Source organism: Halteromyces radiatus (assembly GCF_025201355.1).
Source record: "Halteromyces radiatus strain CBS 162.75 chromosome Unknown BX664scaffold_6, whole genome shotgun sequence".
Classification (NCBI taxonomy): Eukaryota; Fungi; Mucoromycota; class Mucoromycetes; order Mucorales; family Cunninghamellaceae; genus Halteromyces; species Halteromyces radiatus.
In genome coordinates, this window is record NW_026251692.1 from 1790050 (window position 1) to 1811650 (window position 21601).

At 32.8% G+C, this 21601-nt stretch overlaps 10 protein-coding genes across 10 annotated transcripts; 6 read left to right on the top strand and 4 right to left on the bottom strand.

The window, feature by feature from the left end:
* Positions 1-4: 4 nt before the first annotated feature.
* On the top strand, positions 5-1291 carry BX664DRAFT_338594 (uncharacterized protein). Its single transcript, XM_051546464.1, has 5 exons — positions 5-411; positions 510-695; positions 752-890; positions 973-1088; positions 1164-1291. Exons 1-5 carry the CDS (start codon positions 94-96, stop codon positions 1260-1262), a joined length of 858 nt encoding a protein of 285 aa, XP_051398547.1. The 5' UTR covers positions 5-93; the 3' UTR covers positions 1263-1291.
* A 335-nt stretch (positions 1292-1626) lies between these two features.
* BX664DRAFT_338597 (uncharacterized protein) lies at positions 1627-2215 on the bottom strand. The gene has a single exon (XM_051546465.1). The coding sequence runs from the start codon at positions 2160-2162 to the stop codon at positions 1728-1730; it is 435 nt and encodes a 144-aa protein (XP_051398548.1). The 5' UTR covers positions 2163-2215; the 3' UTR covers positions 1627-1727.
* A 675-nt stretch (positions 2216-2890) lies between these two features.
* On the top strand, positions 2891-4128 carry BX664DRAFT_338599 (uncharacterized protein). Its single transcript, XM_051546466.1, has one exon. It carries the CDS (start codon positions 2950-2952, stop codon positions 3961-3963), a length of 1014 nt encoding a protein of 337 aa, XP_051398549.1. The 5' UTR covers positions 2891-2949; the 3' UTR covers positions 3964-4128.
* Positions 4129-4201: 73 nt separating this feature from the next.
* BX664DRAFT_338600 (uncharacterized protein) lies at positions 4202-5042 on the bottom strand. The gene has a single exon (XM_051546467.1). The coding sequence runs from the start codon at positions 5003-5005 to the stop codon at positions 4265-4267; it is 741 nt and encodes a 246-aa protein (XP_051398550.1). The 5' UTR covers positions 5006-5042; the 3' UTR covers positions 4202-4264.
* A 171-nt stretch (positions 5043-5213) lies between these two features.
* BX664DRAFT_338601 (P-loop containing nucleoside triphosphate hydrolase protein) lies at positions 5214-6409 on the top strand. Its single transcript, XM_051546468.1, has one exon. It carries the CDS (start codon positions 5239-5241, stop codon positions 6379-6381), a length of 1143 nt encoding a protein of 380 aa, XP_051398551.1. The 5' UTR covers positions 5214-5238; the 3' UTR covers positions 6382-6409.
* A 313-nt stretch (positions 6410-6722) lies between these two features.
* BX664DRAFT_338602 (uncharacterized protein) lies at positions 6723-8749 on the top strand. Its single transcript, XM_051546469.1, has 6 exons — positions 6723-6935; positions 7120-7217; positions 7288-7711; positions 7776-7970; positions 8047-8133; positions 8259-8749. Exons 1-6 carry the CDS (start codon positions 6852-6854, stop codon positions 8448-8450), a joined length of 1080 nt encoding a protein of 359 aa, XP_051398552.1. The 5' UTR covers positions 6723-6851; the 3' UTR covers positions 8451-8749.
* A 2039-nt stretch (positions 8750-10788) lies between these two features.
* Positions 10789-13248, top strand: BX664DRAFT_338605 (RuvB-like 2). Its single transcript, XM_051546470.1, has 10 exons — positions 10789-10862; positions 10994-11051; positions 11143-11352; positions 11424-11605; positions 11736-11842; positions 11930-12023; positions 12104-12322; positions 12414-12652; positions 12721-12850; positions 12927-13248. Exons 1-10 carry the CDS (start codon positions 10860-10862, stop codon positions 13077-13079), a joined length of 1395 nt encoding a protein of 464 aa, XP_051398553.1. The 5' UTR covers positions 10789-10859; the 3' UTR covers positions 13080-13248.
* Positions 13249-13317: 69 nt separating this feature from the next.
* BX664DRAFT_338607 (Ser-Thr-rich glycosyl-phosphatidyl-inositol-anchored membrane family-domain-containing protein) lies at positions 13318-14482 on the bottom strand. Its single transcript, XM_051546471.1, has 5 exons — positions 14255-14482; positions 14062-14115; positions 13861-14001; positions 13694-13783; positions 13318-13620 (listed from the first exon to the last, which is right to left on the bottom strand). The coding sequence occupies exons 1-5, from the start codon at positions 14385-14387 to the stop codon at positions 13325-13327; spliced, it is 714 nt and encodes a 237-aa protein (XP_051398554.1). The 5' UTR covers positions 14388-14482; the 3' UTR covers positions 13318-13324.
* A 971-nt stretch (positions 14483-15453) lies between these two features.
* BX664DRAFT_360918 (peptidase S8/S53 domain-containing protein) lies at positions 15454-19695 on the bottom strand. Its single transcript, XM_051548203.1, has 8 exons — positions 18773-19695; positions 18645-18694; positions 18441-18555; positions 18285-18383; positions 18030-18182; positions 17184-17751; positions 16757-17031; positions 15454-16593 (listed from the first exon to the last, which is right to left on the bottom strand). Exons 1-8 carry the CDS (start codon positions 19575-19577, stop codon positions 15497-15499), a joined length of 3162 nt encoding a protein of 1053 aa, XP_051398555.1. The 5' UTR covers positions 19578-19695; the 3' UTR covers positions 15454-15496.
* A 394-nt stretch (positions 19696-20089) lies between these two features.
* BX664DRAFT_338615 (kinase-like domain-containing protein) lies at positions 20090-21600 on the top strand. The gene is made up of 6 exons (XM_051546472.1): positions 20090-20233; positions 20298-20431; positions 20509-20688; positions 20760-21065; positions 21135-21284; positions 21349-21600. Exons 1-6 carry the CDS (start codon positions 20125-20127, stop codon positions 21430-21432), a joined length of 963 nt encoding a protein of 320 aa, XP_051398556.1. The 5' UTR covers positions 20090-20124; the 3' UTR covers positions 21433-21600.
* Position 21601: the final 1 nt, after the last annotated feature.

Consider the following 21601-nt stretch of genomic DNA (forward strand, 5'->3'; position numbering starts at 1 on the left):
TTTTTTTTTTTTGAGTTCTGTCTTTTTATGTTTTTCTTTTTTCACAATTCTTTCTTTTTATTTTATTTTATTTTATGTTGAAGACAAAACCTAATGCTATTAAATGTTACTCACCATACCAAACTATTGAACATACCCTGGGTAATACTAGATACAAATATTGAAGGACATGCTTTAGACGGACCCATTTACGTTAAAGCCATCTTTGACATTGACGAATATAGAATTCTTGCAACAAATCTTCGATATACTTGGTTTGAATATGGTAACTCTTCTACTATCATCAAACGAGCCACAGAGTATCGGATGGATATAGAATCGGATGATCAAATTAGGGATTTGTTAGTTTCTCTACAATCATGCTTCCACCAGTCAGAAAACTGCAAAATAAGATTATCCGAAAGTGGTCAAGTAAAAAAAAAAAAATGACGTGAAAAAGGATCTTCTATCTTAACAGTATTGAAATCATTTATTTATTATATACCTTTTTTCTTTCTTTTCGAAATTAGTTAGTAATCATATACAAGGATATTAGTAAAGGTTTCACTTCGTTATCATGGACTTTTGATTGTTCTCTTTTGGAAATGAATTTTCTTCATGAAAACGCGTCATTTTTGGATGGTCCTACGGTTTTATATACACATTTTATTGCTCCTTTAGTCTCTATCACACAATCTAATTGGTTGAATCAAAAGGTAAGAGACAGAGAGATCATGTGATATGATGGATTAATATTACCTTTCTCCTTTAGAATACTATGGATCATAGAAGATCAAAATCACCATCACCAACTTCATCATCATTACCATCATCACCGAAAGAAGGTATTGACAATACTTCTTCATGGCTTTCTCAATTTTATTTGAAGACTGATTCAAATATTGAAAATGGTAAAGGACAAATCAGTGACGGAACTGAAATTATTGACTGCTGACTATTGTATTTAATTTTTTTTTTTTTATTAAATTCAAGAATCCGATGCCAGGTTGACAATAAGTGGAATAGAACAAACTAGTGGATTAGAGGATAATAAAGATTCTGCAACGCATGATGACCAGGCTTCTTTGACATCATCTCCTACTAAAAAAGTAAGAAAAATCTGCATAACTTTTTATCACATTCATACTCAATTAATATATGCGTTTCTTTTTTTTTTTTTCTAGTTATCCGATCCTGACAAGGAATTGGAAAGAAGAACAAAATTAGAATTGGATCTCTTGAAGAAAAGTGAAAAGGGGAAAAAGAAAAGACGTTTATTTTAGTCTCATTAGTTATTTATTTATTTTTTATCGTTCATAAATAAAAGAATTAAAATGATTATATTATATATCATCGATCATCATCTTCTTTTTTTTTCGGGGGGTTATCTATACGTGATAGACATCAATAAAAACAAATCAAATTCTTTTGACCACATTGATGCCAAGATACCAATTGAGAAAGGTAAACTCCCCTGATTTTTTTTTTCATTTTGAATTGGGAAACTTTTAATTATATATATATAGTTTAGCGTTGTTTCCATAATGTCATCATCGTGGTCATTGGTGTATCGGGATAACGGATAAACACATCATCCAATCACATCATTCGTTAACATTGATGCCAAAAAAAGAATTTTCTTTTTATTGTTCAAATGGGGAAAAGAATTAAGAATATTAAGAAGTAAATAAAATAATACAAATAAATTAAAAAAGTGAGATATAAAATAAAAAGATGAATAATATAAATTACGCAGTGATCATGACAGAAGAGGGTGTATAAAAAGAATGAGGACATCCAGAAACAGTGGTCAAACAATCTTGAGAGGGTAAAACAAAAGAGAATGTAACTTCATCCAACCAATGATCATGTTTGATAGAATGTTGTTGTTGTGGTGGTAAATAAACTCCAGAATCATTGACAGTTGATAGTTCATATACTTCGTTTTTACCTGTTTCTCGAAGCATCATTGGATTATCTTTTTTATTAAAAGATGGCATGGATGGAGAAGGTAATTTCATAGTAGGTATCTTGAGAAGTTTGGATGATGATGATGATGAAGAAGATGATTGTTCTCCTTCCTTTAAAGATATTGGTGTAGTTTTATTATTCTTCCATAATATTTTGGATGATTTGAACATGGATTTATATTTCGATTCAGGTGTAATCATCGATGTAGACATGATGAATATAAAAAAAGAAAAGAAGAAATATAAACGAAATGAAAAAAAAAAAAAAAGTGATTTAAATAGACTAAGAAAAGAAGAGGAGCGGGGATGAAAAGCCGGGTGTGAGAACAGCCGATGAAAAAGAACAAGAGGAAAAAAAGAACATCGGACGATTTTGTTTCCCTTTTCATATTTTATATTCTTCTTATGTCAAATAGAAAAATAGTCATTGTCATTGATGCTTTATCCAAAGAAGCCCAATAAAACTATTGATTGGATTATGGAAAATTTCTTATAACCTAACGATCAACTCACTGGTTTTTTTTTTTCATGTTGAAGTACGTTTATTTTTTTTCTGCGTTACGGTTAGAGACTTGTTTGTATTGGGTTTTGAAAATATGTTTGCTGTGATTCCTTTTTTTTTTTTTTTTTAATTACGGAAATGGATGATGGATGATATCAATAGAAGCTTTCTTATTCTTTATTATGGTCTTTCTAATAATCATAGCTAAATCAGTACTTTAATTGTTCTCAACAGCAAATCTCAACATCATCAATTTAGATTATATATAAGTTAGTTTATTAATAAACTCTTCTTTATATATCATCCTATTCATCATCGATTGTTGTTTGCCTAATACATATCTTTTCAGAGATGATTCGTGTGTGTTGTTTTCAGTCCCCGATAAAGTTTTTTTTTTTTTTTTTTGTGCACAGAAAAAATCTCACACACTTTCTGTTCTTTTTTTTTTTTTATTTTTATTTTCCTTTTTATTTGTTTATTCTTATACAATTACTCTTCATGTCTGGATACAAACGCAGCAAGGTGTCATTTGATAAGGATGATTATTATGATCGAGCGGGATCCAGCAAACGAGCCAAAACACAAAGACGACAAGAAAGAGAAGAAAGCACCGATTTTGAAATAGATCATGAAGAGTCTTTGGAACCTGCCAAACAACGTCGTGGAGCTGTTGCTAAGGATGCTTATGTCAGTGATGATGAAGAAGTGGGTGGTGGCGCCTTTAATAGTGATTCTGAAAATGGTGGAGACGATAGTGATGAGGACCAAGCAAGCAAAAAAACCAACGATGACGATGTTGATATGTTCTCCAGTACGGTGGCAGATGAAGAAGATGATACAAAGAAAAAGGACAAGAAGAAGAAACGGCTTGGTATGGACGATATTGAAGGACAAGAATGGACCTCTAGGGATCAAGAAAGTGATGATGACGATAACCAAAAAAACAAATTGACGGCATTCAACATGCGACAGGAAATGGAAGAAGGTAGTTTTGATGCTCAAGGCAACTACATTCGCAACGAAAAGGATCCTGAAGCTTTTCACGATAAATGGATGGAAGGAATTTCAAAGAAGGATATGCTCAAGGCTAGGGATGCTCAAGTACGACGGGATCAGGCCGAACAAGTCAAGGAAGCCTCTCGACAATCAACATTACCACAAACTCAAACTGATGTGTATTTGGCTCTTGTGGAATACCTATTACCGGGTGAATCTGTTAAGGACGCATTGACAACCTTGGGGAAAGGTGCACATGGAAAAATACCTCTATGGAAACAAAAACTAATGGCCAAGAAGAACAAGAACAAGAAACAAGATACACCTGTATTGGATGAACAACAAGCTGCTGATAGACAACGCAAGGTGGAAGAGATGACAGGTTTAGCAGATCAATTGATGGCTTTGGGACATTTTACTGTTTATGATGATACGTTTGAATCTATCGTACGTTATTTACGCAACAAAACTGATGTGGATGAACTTTGGTTACCGGAATCTATTCAACGCAAGTGATGATGAGGTATTCTTTTATGTGTTTTGTCAGAGTAATACCATTCCTATTTAGTATTTACAATCTCTTGTAGTTTAGAACTTGTAATTTAGATGATGATGTGATGATTTTCATATATACTTGGTAGTATATATATATTTGTACATATTTCAAACGAACCGTCATGAATAAAAGTTTTTTTTTTTTTTTTTTTTTTTTTTTTTTTTTTTTTGTGAAATTCTTTCTAGAGACACATACAAATAACAACGAATTTTATTTTATTTTTTTATTTTTATTATATAAATGTAAATTTGTGTAGGCTAACTAAATGTTTTTCTTTGAAGATGTTGAAGCAGGAGATTTACCCCAATACAAAAGTACTTGTAAGACCAAGATAAAGTTCAATCCAGTAGCCAATAACATACCAAGCAACATCAATGGATCATCAAGTTCAGTCCAAGTGGTAAACACACGCGCGCTTGTTCCCAAGAAGTAATTGACCACAGCAAATACAGAGAGTTGACCAGTAGACTTGTTCTTAAAGTTGGACCAAATCTGAGGCACTTTGCTTGCAAGTGTGAGGGGGATAGTGGCAGCGTACAGAGAAGCCATCAAAGTACTAGGGACCAAGTTAGGCTGCTGTAATCCATAAAATAGAGCAAAAACCAATGCATAGAGTGGTAATATATATAAACTTTGTTTGCTGTAAAACAGGATCAGACCGACAATGATGAGATTTTGAAGAGTGACAAAGAGAACTTCTCCAAATGTGCTGAAGGGATTGGCTTGACGAATATTGTAGGCTAGTGTGGTAGTAGACGCTGATATTTCCAATAAATACGATAACAGAGATACTCCTTGTGCTGAACCATGAGACACAATTGTTAGGATTTGTGGAATCTTGACAATGGACCCTCCTACTACAATACCTAACCCAAGACCTTTAGAAATAGAATACTTGATACAGGTCACATCAGTATAGTCTAATTGTTCTATCAGTGATATATAACAAGTATCACCAATAAGAGCAATGGCTGGTTGACGGATGAAGGATGGTAAATTCATGATAAAAAGGGAAATTAAAAAAGTGGAGAGAAAAAAATTAGAAAAGAAAAGAAAAGAAAAAGGAAAGGGGATACAAGTTCGCGCGTTTCCTTTTTTTTTTCGGACGTTCAAAATCTAACTTTCTCATTGATTTGGCTCTTCCCCAGTTCTTAATTTCTTTTCTTTTCCTTTTCTTTTTCTCAGACTTACTTTTTCTTTTTTCTTTTTTTTTTTTTTTTCCTATATTATTCATTATGGCATCGCCGTCTTATGCCATGTTACCTCAAACTAAGGCGTCTTTGGATTATATTATTGAACACCATAGACTTTTTCTCAAGGATAGACAAACTCGTGGTTTAGAACATAAAGCCATGGTGGTAGGTGTATCTGGATGTCAAGGCAGTGGCAAAACAACATTATGTGATACTCTTGTACATTTACTTCGACAAGCTCCTTATGATTTAAATGTAGTTAGTTTCTCTCTGGATGACTTGTATTTGACTCGTGAAGCTCAAGTGAAATTAGCGGCAAGATATCCCGACAACCGACTTTTACAATATCGAGGTCAACCAGGGTCTCATGATTTGGAGCTTGCAGAAACAGTATTTGACAATCTTTTAAAGGGTGATTCTAAAAAAACGGTGTATGTTCCTGCTTATGATAAATCATTACACGGTGGATTGGGGGATCGATTACCAGAAGAAGAGTGGCAACAGGTACAAGGACGGGTGGATATTATTTTATTTGAAGGATGGTCCCTGGGATTTAAATCAGTAACTCTGGCTCAATTACAACATATGTATGAACAATCAAATTTATTACAACAACATGGATTACATGATTTGGCGATTTTGAATGATTTTTTAGTCAAATATGAAGAAAAACTTTACCCCAAGATGGATATCTTTTTACATTTGGCGCCGATTGAACTGGAGCAAGTATACCAATGGAGATTACAACAAGAACATCATATGCAACAAACAAGAAATGTGAAAGGATTATCAGATGAAGCAGTAAGAACATTTGTGGATACTTATATGCCGGCATATACATTATATCTTTCTAGATTGAATAAGGTTGGTTTCTTTGGAGTGAATGGTGAAAGACAACGATCATATGAAGGATGGTATCGTAAGGATGGTGGTTATAGTGATAATACATTGGCAAGACATCTTAGGTTGGTATTGGATCATGATCGTCGAATGGTACAATGTCAAGATATTCATCCGGTACGTCCTCTTAATAATAATGGTAATCATTCTGGAAATTGGATTATTAGAAAATCAAGTTTAATTTTGACAACATGTGCAGTAGGATATATAGGATGGGTAGTTTATCAACGACGACAACCATTATTACAAGGGTTGATGAAAATAGTACATCAATTTACAGAATAATAAAGAAAACCTTATTTTTTTTTTTTTTTACTTTTTTGTGTACATGCCTTTTATGTGTGTGTCCCAATGTACGGTAAATAAAATTTTTTCTTTTTGACTCCGCCCTCTTTTTTTTTTCTCATATGCTCTTTTTTTTTTTTGTTTTGTTTCTCTTTTTTTTTTTTTTTTTCTCTCTCTCTCTTTTCCTCTTTTTTTTTTTCCCTCCAATAACAATACATAAAACTATCTCCCTTTATTTCATATTTTTTTTATTTGATTAACTAGTTTGGCTTTATTATAAGCATTCTCTTCAGTTTCTTCTCTCTTTCACTCTCTCTCTCTCTCTCTTTCTTTCTCTTTCTCTTACTCTCACTTTTACTCATCTCCTTTTTTATTTTTATTATTGTTATTATTTATTATTATTATTATTATTATTATTTACTTTATTTTCTTATTATTTAACTGTTATCACGCTTTGAAATCATAACAAGATGGGTCAACAAGAAAACAATGCTTATCCGCCTGGAACAATTGTATTTGCCAAATTGAAAGGATACCCCTGGTGGCCAGCAAAGGTAATTATATATATTATTATTATTCTTTTTTTTTTATTTATATTATATTGTGTGTGTGTGTGATGTATAAAAAGAAGAAAAGAGAATCATGACATTGATCTATGGATAAACTTTGGAAAAAGAAGGGAATTGGATTTATAACATGACTGTGATCTAATCCATCTTTTTATTTTTATTTTGTTAGGTTGAAGATGAACGTACTGTACCAGCCAAAGTCATGAAACAAAAGACAAAAACCAAATCACCAATATGGACTGTTTTCTTTTTTGGATCAAGAGACTAGTAAGTGAAATAGAAAGGAATTATTAGGAAGAAAAGGAAAAGAGATGGGAAATCTAACTTGATTTATTAGTGGATTTTTTGGACCTGACTCTATTCGACCATTCAACAAAGTCAATGTGGAAAAGGATTTAAAGGCGAAAAAGTTTAAAACGAAGGATTTGGAAATGGCAGTACGTGAGGCTTTAGATCCAACTTTGATGGAAGAAGATGAACAAGAAGAAGAAGAAGAGGAAGAGGAACAACAACAACCTCAAGAAAAGAAGAAATCGAAGGTAACAAAGGGTGGAAAAAAGGCAAATTCAACAGCAACAAATGAAGTGACAGGGAAGACTATAACACCACCCGCAGCGTCAAAGGGAAATTCGGCATTGCCTTCTTCTACCAAGAAAACAAGGACTCTACAAACTTCAGATCAAGAAGATATGGATACCCAACAAGTAGTGAATAACAAACGCAGTGTTAGTGAAGATGCCAAATCGGATAAAAAGAAAAGGGTAAAAGAATACAGAATGAGTGACAACATAGTATATTGATATTTGGTATTATTTTATTGGATAGCGCAAGTCAATGTCAATGGAAAAAGAAGATCAATCAGTCAACGGGCACGATCGTGCAAGTGCGTCTCCAATCACACCTCGCAAATCAGAAGAAGGATTGAACAAGGATAATGAATCACCAGAATTTACTCGCGAATTCAAACGACTGTATCATCTTAGACATCGTTTACAAAAGTTGATGTATGAAAAGAAACAGGTAAAATATTCGAAATGAGTGATGTGACATATAGGAGAAAAGTGTGATCCTGATATTTTTTTTTGTTTTATATTAGGGCGATATTCCATTAGATGATTACCCCAAAATCTCACAAGCTTTGAAGGATGTTGAAGATGCGCCTATGACATATGAATTATTACGGGTAAGAAAGGATCATTATATAGAAAGAAAGTGTACAATATGGAAAAATGGATATGACGCGTCAATGAATGAAGTGGGATATAAATGGTAGGAACAATGTTTTAACCTTATTGATTTTATATATAGCACACAAAGATTGGTAAGGTGGTCAAGTCAGGAATTGGATATGATTTTGGGAATGACACAGAATTCAGTATTCACGAACGATGCCAACAATTGTTGAAAAGATGGAAGGAATTATTTGTGGATACAAACTTAGCAAGAAATCAAGACACTGCGGGCGACCATAGCAACAAAGATTCAACAACACCAGCATGATGATAGAGGAGGATGAATGTTTTACTATAGACATTTGTATATTTGGTTTGGATTTCCTTTCTTGGGGATTATTATCATTATCATTCTTATCGTCACTCTTCCTTTTTCCTTTTATTCACAATTCCACATATTCTCTCTCTCTCTTTTTTTTTTTCTTCATTTTTTTTTTTTATTCCTTTGTGATTTTATTTCTTAGTTCCCTCTTCATATGTGTCTTTTTGATGTTAGTCTTATTGCATTCCTCTTCCTTTTTTTTTTTTTTAACTTTTACTATTATACTTGATTTTCCACACTCTCTCCCTCTCTCATTCTATTCTTTTTTTTTTTTCTGTCTTTTTTTTTATTATTATTTTTATTATTATTATTGTCTACTCATTCGAAATAAAGCAGCACCAAAAATCAACTTTTTTGTGATTCATCTATCTAGGTAATATATGTTCATGTGCTTTATCTGATGAAGGAAAGACTTCAATTGGTTGGCTGAGATTGCAGTCTTTTCATTGGCTATCGTTATATCAGAGCAAAAACGCAAAGCAAATGACTTATGATATCTTGCTCTAATCATGGTGATTACTTTTTATCAAGATTATTTTATATCATCTTTTAATAATAAAGTCCTGTTCTACCCCACTACTATCATCGTTGTCACTCACGTCAATGCAATTCAATGCATATCACTCATTTTCATGTGACCACAAGAATAATATTCGTCAAGTTTATCATAGCTGAATTTTTATTAAGAATCAAATACTGAAGGGAGTGATTATTGGGTGTGATAGCTTCCTTTTTTTTTTTTCTTTGGTTTCATGACCATGATATGGCTCAATCCATTTATAAAATTAATCATGAGAGGAAGTAAACGTTTATCATATTATCTTAGTACCATTTTATAATATATATGTGTAATATGAATAATGATAATTCGCAATAAATCATGAAATAAAGGATTTGTCATGAAAAGATCAATTGAAAAAAAAGGACTTGAAAAGGAAACCGCGATGATGATTTGTTTCTCTTGGATCCGAAAATCCATAGGATAAACGTTTTGAAGTTGGCTTGTGGAGGATTTTTTTTTTTTAATGAATCCCGTGGACTCGATTAAAGTATTATCCGCACTACGCCCCCGCGGAATCAAATCAAAAAAAAAAAAAAGATATACGATGATTATATATATATATAAAAGAAATCAATTTAATCTATCATTGATTTTATTTATCATTTTTATTATTATAATGATGATGATTTATTATAAAAGTGAAGTCATCGTTAAAAAGTAAAACTGAAAATGATGGGATCAAAAATGTAGATAACCGGTAGGGGCGGAGTTCATCCGGCTAACCGTTTTGACAGTGCAACCAACCAAAAAGATATAAAAGAAACGCTTCTTGAACATCAATTTTTTTTTTTTTTTTTTTTTTTACTTTATTACATTCATATAAATCAATCTTATTCCAATCAAATACTTTTTTTTTTTATTATTATTATTATCAACAATGAATTTCCAAGAACTTATCAAGAAATTGACTCAACGTCAATCATCTAGTACAAACACTACACCAGCACACTCCAAGGATAATTCTAGAGCAAGTTCTATTCATGAATCATCCACTATTACATATTCTCCACCTGTTCAATCGCCTGCTATTCAAGCTAAATATTTGATGGATCCTATGAGAACAAATTCTCATCCTGATTCAGTGGGTTACTTTGTTGATCCTATGGGTGGTCGTACTACTTATTCTTCTGGTTATGATGTTACTAATACTGGTGCTTAAAAAAAGAATAACATACAATTTATTCATAGTACTACATCTTATTTATTATTATTATCATTATCATTATTATTACTATTATTATCATCCTTCATTCATTATTTTATTACTAGTACTACTATTATCATTTTATACATTATCATCATTATTATTTTCATTTCTTATTGATATACCTTTTTTTCATATTTTTAAATAAACATTTACATTCTATTATTATTATTATTTTTAACATAAAAATAGACTTTAGGCACATTGCATAAAAAGTGAAATGACATTGTTTTTCTTTTAAAAGGATCATTCTTTTTTTTTTTTTATCATTCGTTTTTTTATTATGAATATATAGTTTATTGAATCAGTTCTAAAAAAAGGTAACCTATCTCGTTGAAAACAATGATTCAATAGAAGTGGGATGATGATCCAACATACACAATCGGATTTGGAAATGTAGCGTGTCAAGTCCTAGGATGATCCAGAAAGAAAAAAAAAAAAAAAAAAAAAAAAGAGGTGGTGGTCTTGCAGTCACTAGTTGTCGGGGATGTTTTTGCATTCAATTTTTTTTTTTCCTCTTTTTTGTTTCTTCCCTTTTTTTTTTTTTTCTTTTCTTCTTCCTTTATACAATTATACTTATTTTTATATAATGGTAAGGAGACTTCATATGCTTACCTTCACGTCACAAACTATAAAGAAAATAATGTTATTTTATCTATCAATTATATACATGTTAAATCGACTGATTTGTTTAATATTATTATTATTATTCTTTCTTCTTAGTCTGGATCCATCGTGACAAATACAGAAACCAAAGACCTTTTACGAATGGAACGCGTTGGTAAGTTACGATCCTCTTATTATTTTTTTTCAATGTTGAATTTAATTTTATTTTACTTTTTTTTTTTTTCTTCTTCTTTCTCTTTTATTAGGGGCTCATTCACATATTCGAGGTTTAGGTTTAGACGATGCGTTGGAACCTCGACAAACTTCACAAGGAATGGTTGGACAATTGAAGGCTCGTAAAGCAGCTGGTGTGATTGTTAAGATGATTTCTGCAGGAAAGATTGCTGGTCGGGCTGTATTGATTGCTGGTCCTCCTTCTACTGGTAAAACTGCCATTGCTATGGGTATGGCTCAAGGTAAGTTCAATTGATTTCCCTAATAATGAAACTAATGAATTCACCTTTCTTCTTCTTCTTCTTCTGCAAAGGATTGGGAACTGACGTGCCTTTTACCATGTTGGCTGCTTCAGAAATCTTTTCTCTTGAAATGTCAAAAACTGAAGCTTTGACTCAAGCTTTCCGTCGCTCTATTGGTGTGCGTATTAAAGAAGAATCCGAAATCATTGAAGGTGAAGTAGTGGAAATTCAGGTGGATCGTTCAATGACTGGTGTAAGTAGGCTTTTAATATCAAAGAAAAAGAGTGTGGTCATAAACAGAAGAGTATATACACATTATAGTGTCTGAACTCTTTTTTTTTTTTTTTTTTTTTTACCTATTATTTGGATATCCACTTATATAGGGATCAAAAACTGGAAAATTGACGGTGAAAACCACGGATATGGAAACCATTTATGATCTTGGCAATAAAATGATTGATTCATTAAACAAGGAAAAAGTGATGGCAGGGTAAATGGAAGAAGAAGAAAATGAATACAGTCATTTATTATTGTTGGCACTTTTTTTTTTACTTTATTCATTTTTATTTCTATTTAGTGATGTCATTGCTATCGATAAAGCTTCTGGACGTATTACAAGATTGGGCCGCTCATTCACTCGTGCTAGAGATTATGATGCTATGGGATCAGATGTAAGTATTGAAATGAATCATAAGGGAAAGAGAGTAAAAAGAGGACATCATCATTTTAATACATCTCTTTTTTTATTTAGGTCAAGTTTGTTCAATGTCCTGAAGGTGAATTACAAAAACGAAAAGAAGTGGTTCATACAGTTTCTCTGCACGAAATTGATGTGATCAACAGTCGGTCGCAAGGATTCTTGGCTTTATTCTCAGGTGATACGGGTGAAATCAAGGCAGAAGTACGTGACCAAATCAACAGCAAAGTTTCAGAATGGAGAGAAGAAGGCAAGGCTGAAATTGTTCCCGGTGTAAGTAACGATTCTGTTATTTTTTTTTAGCTCATAAAGAGAAGATGAGGAAAAAAAAGGGGCATCTTACTAATGGATTATGTTTTTCTAGGTCCTATTTATTGATGAAGTTCACATGCTTGATATTGAATGTTTCTCCTTCTTAAATCGAGCTTTGGAAGATGATATGGCTCCTGTAGTGATCATGGCTACCAATCGTGGTATTACCAATATCCGTGGCACAAAATACAAATCTCCTCATGGTATCCCTGTAGATTTATTGGATCGTTTACTAATCATCTCAACAAAGGCTTATGAAGAAAAGGAAATCAGTGAAATTTTGACTATCAGGTAATAAGACAAATAGGATGAGGTTGATGTTGATTAACAATCATCCTATTTTATTTATCTATATGTAGATGTCAAGAAGAAGATGTAGATATGACAGAAGAAGCCAAAGATCTCTTGACGAAGATTGGTGTGGAAACCTCATTACGTTACTCTATTCATTTGATTACAGCAGCAAACCTTGTAGCAAGGAAGAGAAAGGTAACTATCATAGAAAGGAGACAGAGAAAAATGGAAAATAAATTGATTTTATATTTTATATTTTTATTTATATCAGGCACCTGCTGTAGATGTACAGGATATCAAACGCGTATACATGCTATTCTTGGATGAAAAACGATCTGTACAAGCCATGAAGGATTATCAAGACCAATACATGTTTAATGAAAACGAAGGAGGTATGGCTATCGATACACCAATGGAGTTGTAGGTTATATGTGCATTTATCATTTTTTTTATCATATTATCATTTTTTCCTCCCTACCATTCCCATTATCGTTTTTTATTTTTATTATTATTACTTTACATCATAGCTTCTTCACCATTTTATTGACAATTTGACCTTCTTTGTAGTTGCCTTTTTTTTTTTTAAAAAAAAAATAAATGAAATAGATGACATCTTTCATTATGTATAATATGTGTATACATATCTTTTTTATTTTATTCATGTGTATTTTAAAAGAAAGACAAGATGATAGCAATGGACAGTATAGCACCAATGGATGATGCAAACATTGTTTGAGAAGCGTCATTGGATTTTCTGTTCTTTTGGGAATTGATATTAGCCTTATGAGCAGCATTGGATGAAGGAACAGCAGAAGCAGGCGAATCAGATCGAGGTCCAGATGACATGGAAGTAGGTTTGGCAGAAGCAGTGGCGGCAGCAGACGATGTATCAGCAGCAGAGCTTACTGCAGCACCTGCCACATTACCGGCCACCAACTTACCGACACCCCATGGGATCTTTTCACCTATCATTATCATCATCAAAAAAAAAAAATGGATTAAGGATCAAATCATTCTTTTTACTGATATTTCACTTACCATTGGGTTGAACAGATTTTTCTGGTACTTCTTGTTTACCATCTTGACCTACAATGGCAAATCGACTAGACCATGCATTTTCACCACTTTCTATTAAGGAAAAAAAAAAATAAATAAATATGATATTCAAATTAGGAAAAAATCGTTTTTTTTTTTTTTATATATACCATTGGTGAACATCAAAAAGTAAATGGGAGCATGAGGAGTAACATCAGGTGCAGTATACTTGTAAGTCATAGCATTTCCCTTAACATTTTCAGCAATAGTTGTTAATAACACTTGATCATTATCTTCACCAGTCATCAAATCTAAATAGATGATCTATTAGTTTTTTTTTTTTTTTATTTATTTTATTCTGTGTGATTTACCGATACGAAAGGTCTTCCATGTAGCATTCATAGGGGGTTCTGTATTATCTTCCTCTATAAAGAATAAAAAGAAAAAAGAAAAAGAAAAAAAAATAAGACGATGATGATGATGGTGATGATGATGATGGTGATGATGATGATGGTGATGGTGATGATGATGATGATGTTTTAATATAAAAAACAATGCATTTACCCCAAGTGATTTCATATTCTTTCCCTACTGTCCACACAGTGCCTGGTTCGGGATTAGAAGGAGACATATTGGCATTGACCATCATGGTCATCATACCCATTAACATCAAACCATAACTCAAACTGGATACCATATTGATAATTGAAAAAGAGGTAAAAGTAAAAGAAAGAAAGAAAGAAAAATTTAGGAGAGATTATTGGTTGCATGGCCTCTTTTTTTTTTTAACATCATCCATCCATCTATCGTAAGTGAAAAAAAAAATATTCCGTTGTTTATTGATTTCATTTGTTACATAACTTATCCTGCATTCCTTTGCTGTTTCCTTTTTTTTTTTTTTTTTTTTTTTTGGACATTTGAAAGGTATCCATCGGATAGTAAGTTTTTTTTTTTGGACAAGTTTATTCTTGTGTCCGGAACTTTCACTCTACCCAGAAAAAAAAAAAAAAAAAAAAGAAAAGATTGTAGATTGGACTCTATGAAAAAATTACCTGCAATCAAACTTTAACAAAAATCAAGGTAATTATTACCTGGGATCAATTTTACGCTGGAAGCTTTGGAGTTCCAAATTAATAAAATCAGGCTGTATTTTTTATTTTTCCCATTTTTTTTTTATTTTTCCTTTTTCTTTTCCTTCTCCATCACTTTTTTATTTTTTTATTTTTGTTTCTGCCCTAGTTTGATTGGTTTGTTTCTCAAGTAATAGTTACAAGTCATCTACTTTGTTATTTTGTATATATATACTCAAGGTAATGTCAACAAAACAGGGATATGATGTTCTGCTACTAATCTCTTTCTTTCTTTCTTTCTTTCTTTCTTTCTTTCTTTCTTTCTTTCTCAAGTTTGACCTAGGTTGCAACATATAACTTCTTTTTTTTCTCATTGATGATCATATGTATTTTTCTCTCTGTGAATAGATATGTGAACATAACGACTGGATCAATTGAATGGATTGATATTCGATAGGATCAACTAAATGGATATTACAATTGGATCAACTCAATTGAATGAATAGGATGGAGGTCGTGGTTAACTGATATAACAGGATGCACTTGGATGCCAATACGACACTATGGATTACGTGGCCTGAAAGACGACTCTCACTCTCACACACATACCTTTATAGATTATATCTTTATATATATATTGCCATTTGAATAAAGTCATATTCTTTTCGAAAACCAATCTTTTTTTTTTTTTTTATTTACTGTTTTATATATGAAACGCGTATAGTGCTTGATGTGATTATTGAACAAGAATAGGATTAGAGACCCAAGTTTCCCAATGATTTGGATTAGCTGGATCACCAAGTAATCGAAGAGCTTGTACACGAATAGAATAGCGACCAGGAGCAACAATTTGCCTAGCTACCCCAAGACCTGGTGTAGCTTGTACCTCGCCGTTCCATACAAATTGACGATAATAGTTATCTAAAGTTCGACGATTTCTATCGACATTGAGTACAGGAAAATTGGGAATATAACCAACAACGGTAGTAGATATATCCATGGATCGTTTTGAGGAATCATCATCCTTCTTGTCAGAAGACGACTCGGCAAGGATGATATCAGCACGGATTTCTCTTGTAGCAGTGATCATTCGACATACCACCGCCGGTAGTCCACTGACATCCAAAAAATCTTCATCTGATGGTACATCATTATTCGATGGAATCGTAGTCGATTTAATCTCATCATCATCGTTCTTTTTCTTTTTGGTACCATTGATATTGTTAACACGATACAAGTCATCAAGATGTAATACGAATGTCTCGGATGGAGAATAAATATCTGTCAGATTTTCTGCTGGAGCCATGAATGGAAAACCATCATCAAAAATAGGAAGATCAGGCATTGAACCCAATACGCCAAAGTAAGGTACACTTGCTTGTTTCGTTTCATCACTCGTTGATTCCCATACTATATAACCACCATACATTTGATAATCATACGAAGATGTATTGGAAGGTAATTTGACTTGGATTTGAATAGGTATCATCTGGCCAGGTGCTAATGTGATTTGTTGTTTATCAAAAACAAGTTCCACCTGAGCATCACCACGACTCACAGGTTCCAAAAGTGTATAATGATTACCATTGTCTTCATCTGATTGATCATGTCTGTTAAATGTTGATGATGATGATGATTTTTTACTCGTTTCCTTTTTAGAGTCATATGGATTCACTGATTTTGAGGGACGATGATGGATGGTTAAATTGACTGATTCACCGCCCAGGTTGGTGATTTGCAGAGTATGAGTTTTGTAATCAATTAGACTTGATGTGTCGTTGAAGCTGATTTGACTTGGTGATACATGTATAGGATTTTTGATCATATCGTAAGCTAATCATTGGAATTAAAATACATCATATAATAATGAGTTCCTTTGCAATATATAAAATAATGACATGATGCATGGATGACTGAATGTATGGATGATTTCATGACATGAATACTAAGAACTACTAGTAACCTTTTTTTTTTTTTTAAAAAAAAAAAGACTTACGTTGAACCAATCCGGCACCTTGTAAAAGAGGATGATCAGGCATATCATCTTTCATGGTGATTTTGGCGTGATTTTGTAAATGTTCCATCGCATAAGAAACTAATGAATTGATGATTTGTTGATTTGATTGCATGTTGACATCTAGCTGTTTTCGAGTAGCTTGTAAAAATAATGCCATGATACCAGTAACATGAGGACCAGCCATTGAAGTGCCTGATCGAACACCCCATCCACTTTCAAAGCCTGCTGTATTTTCCAATTGAAGAGGTAATGTCCTATACGAATCAAAAAAAAAAAAAAAAAAAAAAAAGTTATCAAGATCATCATCATCATCATCATCATCATCATCGTCATCATCATCATCATCATCATCATCATCATCATCATCATCATCATCATCATCATCATCCTTGACAACGGTACTTACGAATACACTTGTCCACCAATACCGGCAATATTAGGCTTCAAATCTAATTCATATGTAGGACCAGTACTTGAAAATTGGGATACTTGCATTGCTGTAGATAAAGGTTTATCAATCACCTGGGGAGGGAAAAAAATAGATGTAGGCAATAATGGATATAAACTTTTCTTTTTCGGATCATCATCATCATCATGAAATGCAGTACCGTTACCAAGGCGATACAGACGATGAGCTAGGTTTCTTGAAATACCAGCAACAGGGATGGGGCTATCTATGGTCTGGATAGAAATCGGATCATCACCATTTCCATTTTCTTCCGATACTTTATCATCATACACTAGGATACCCATAGCACCTAGATGATTATGAGCTTCGATAGCCTTTTGATCAAAAGTACAACTTCCACGTTGTACAAGCAAAATGTTTCCTTTGACTTGCGTACTTCCAGGTAATTTGCTCGCTTCGCTACCGTTGCACATATCGATGGGGGTATGATCTTTCTCTGTGATGTTGTAGATGGCTACCAAAGTTCCGTTAGGGAATGATGATGTTGTTGTCGATAACTGATACTCTAAAAGATTATAAAAAAAAAAGTTGTTAGCTAGATTTCCGAAGCATCAGTTCTATAAATATGTATACTATTCAACACCTATCATCCATCATTCACATATCATCCATCATCACATATCACCCATCATCACATATCACCCATCATCACATATCACCCATCATCACATATCATCCATCATCACATATCATCCGTCATTCACATATCATCCATCACCACATAACATCCATCTTCACATATCATCCATCACCACATAACATCCATCATCACATATATCATACCAAAAGATTCATTTGGAATGGAGTCAACCAAAAGAACAGTTGTTGGATAATATAAATTGTCCAGAGAAGCGACCGATACCACATGCTTGCCAGTACCAGGGGTGTTTTGAAGATAGGCACCAGCATCTGCTTGATTACCTGCCACAGCGACCACTATTACCGTATATACATATATAAATTAAAAAAAAAATCCTGATGATACGGAAAAGCATCTTCCTTTTTTTTTTTTTTTTTTTTTTTTTTTTTTTTTTTTACCAATGATTCCTTGTTGTGTTAATCGATCAGCTACCACTGCCATTGCATCCTCTGCCCAAGCGCTTTGTACACCCAAACTCATATTGATCACATCACATCCTAAAGAAATAAAAGTTTATCAAAATAGATCATGAAAAAAAAAAAATCATGTATTACCAGCTTGATGAGCCATAGTAAGTCCTTGGATCACAGTATCCTCACTTGCTCCACCTTCGCAGCCAAAAATACGCCACATTCCTAAATTTACATCTGGTGCCACACCAACAAAACGCTACATCATCATTAAAAAAAAAAAAAAAAAAAAAAAAGATGATCAGACTCTTTATGATTCCTTAAAAAGTTTTCTATATATCGTTCTACCTTTTGTGTATCCATACCAGCAATGATTCCTGTTACATGAGTTCCATGCCCTAAGTAATTCAAAATGATAAATCGTCAAAGAATGAAAAAGAAATGTATTTTCTTTTTTATTTTTTTTGTTGACTTACCACCAGCAGGACATGGATCAAAAGGATCGCCCTTTTCATGATGATAACCTACCGAGTTGATATCATCTTGAGGATCCACTAGATTAGCACCCAATTTGATTTTATATTGAGGACCAAACCCGCCACCCAAAGCTGGATGACGATAATCAACACCAGAATCCAATAAACAGACATTGATATCTTTCCCAGTGTAACCTAAAGTTTCATGGACTGTTTTGATTTGAGAAATGGAATCATCATATGGATACTGTAATGTTGAAGAATCATTCATGAGAGAGGATGATGATGATGATTGCCAATCTGGTCTTGAAACGAAATACAATGGATATATTTTTTTAACCCAAGGATTGTTGTCAATGATGACAGGTTGAAGTAATCGCTTGCTTTTTTTGGATGATGATTTTCTTGCATTGGCCAGGTCATTGATAGGCTTCATGTTGAGTAACGATGAGAAGGAACGCGTATGGTGATCCGAAGATAATTGGACTGACATGCCAGAAAATAACTTGGAATTTTGATACACTTGCCTGATCTTCATTTGTTGTGTGATTGGTGCTAGTAACGACATGACCTTGGTATGATGTGTCTGTGAATCCACATTATCGACATATTCCAACAGGTAAGCATTGGGGATAATTTGACGTCCACTGATGGTGTCGTTATCAGGATCATCATCATCATTTTTAATACTGTTATCATTTATATCATCTTCTGCTTGTACAATAATACTACTGATAATGATGAATAATACATAGATCAAGAAGAAAGGATATAACCTATACATGATGATATATAACCTATACATGATGATGTATACAAAGAGAGAGAAAAAAAAATTAAAAAAAAATAAAAAAAAAGAATTCTTTTTAAATATAGATCTCTTATTTGCCTTTTATTGCTTTATGAAATTGTATCCATCTTCCCCCCTGAAATTTTATTGTTGGTCATTAAAAGAATGAGGATGGTCAAACTCTATCGAATGAAAATGGTGGTTAGTGGTATCATTCTTCTATGACAACTGGATTGTTGTTTTTGATATATTAAAATAATCTGCATAATATCTTTTTTTAACTTTTTTTTTTCATCCCTTATTATGAACTTTTCTTTTGTTTTAAATATCAAGTATGTGCGTTGCATATTATGATCGGATTCAATTCTTATCTCATACCTTGTTGTAATTCTTAGATCATCAAAACAAATAAAAAGCAAAGGTAGGAAGGCGGGGCTGAAAATCCAAATGCCAAAAAAAAAAAAAAAAATGTGAGTAAAAGCATATTTTTTTTCTTTCTTTTTCTTTTCTTTTTTTTTTTTTTTTTTCCTTTTCGGTTCAAATTGTATTGATTAAGACAATCATGGTAGTGGATCATGTGGAAATAGCAGAAGAAAGCAATTTACATACTGAACGAAAATATCAAAAGGATGCTAAAATTGGTGAAGGTACCTATGCTGTGGTATATAGAGGTAAGCGTTATGATCATCCTCTAAAAAGTTGAAAACTCAACTCTTTAAACTGTTGCTTTGATAGGAAGACGTATATCTGATGGAAGAAAAGTTGCTGTGAAAAAAATAAAAATGGGTCAGTTCAAGGATGGATTGGATCTTACCGCGATTCGTGAAGTTAAATATCTTCAAGAGCTTAGACATCCAAATATTATTGAAGTAAGATATACTGGTGATGAATGAAAACTCAAATCTGTTTATGTATTCACTTTTTTTTTTTTCTTTTTAACCTGTAGTTAATCGATGTCTTTTCACACCGTACCAATCTGAACCTTGTATTGGAATTTTTGAACTCGGATTTGGAACAAGTGATCAAGAACAAATCTCTATTATTTATGCCTGCGGATATCAAGTCTTGGATGTTGATGATGTTACGAGGTTTAGACCATTGTCATCGTCACTTTATATTACATAGGGTATAAAAAAAATTGAAAATGTGTTATTATTATTTTGTACCTCTGATTATTTTCTTTCTTTTATTATATAGGATATGAAACCAAACAATTTGTTATTGACGGAACAAGGTGTTTTGAAAATTGCAGATTTCGGGTTAGCAAGAGACTGGGGTGATCCAAATAAGTGTATGACATCTCAAGTGGTGACACGTTGGTATAGATCGCCTGAACTATTATTTGGTGCTAAAGAATATTCATATGCGGTGGACATTTGGGCTGTAGGTTGTATCTTTGCTGAACTCATGTTAAGAACTCCTTATGTGGCTGGTGATTCCGATATGGATCAATTAACAAAAATCTTCCATGCTCTTGGTACACCTACTGAAGCTGATTGGCCTGTAAGTTGAACTATGCATTTTAGAAAAATTCTCATTTTGAAATGATCACTGACTTTTATATAAAAAAAGGGATTGACAAGTTTACCGGATTATATTCAATTTAAACCATTCCCCAAGGTACCATTACATCAATACTTCACTGCGGCTGGACGGGATGCTATTGACTTGTTGGAAAAAATGTTGGTGTTTGATCCAAATCAACGATGGACAACGGATGAGGTAGGATGACAAGAAAAAACAGAGATGCAGAGTTCTAATATATACTACCTGTCTTGATATATAGTGCCTTGGACATTCTTACTTTAGAAATATGCCTTTACCTACCGAACCACACAAACTACCCAAAAACGATCCTGATAGTTATTAGTCTTATTTAAACGCAAAACACACACATCTATCTTGTAAATTTGATTCATCTTTTCTTCTTGTTACTTTTCATGATTATCCATTCACACACGTATATATACTACTTCCATTTCAGTATGATATTTTATTTTTGTATATATCATTTTGTAAAATCAAATAAAAAAAAAAAA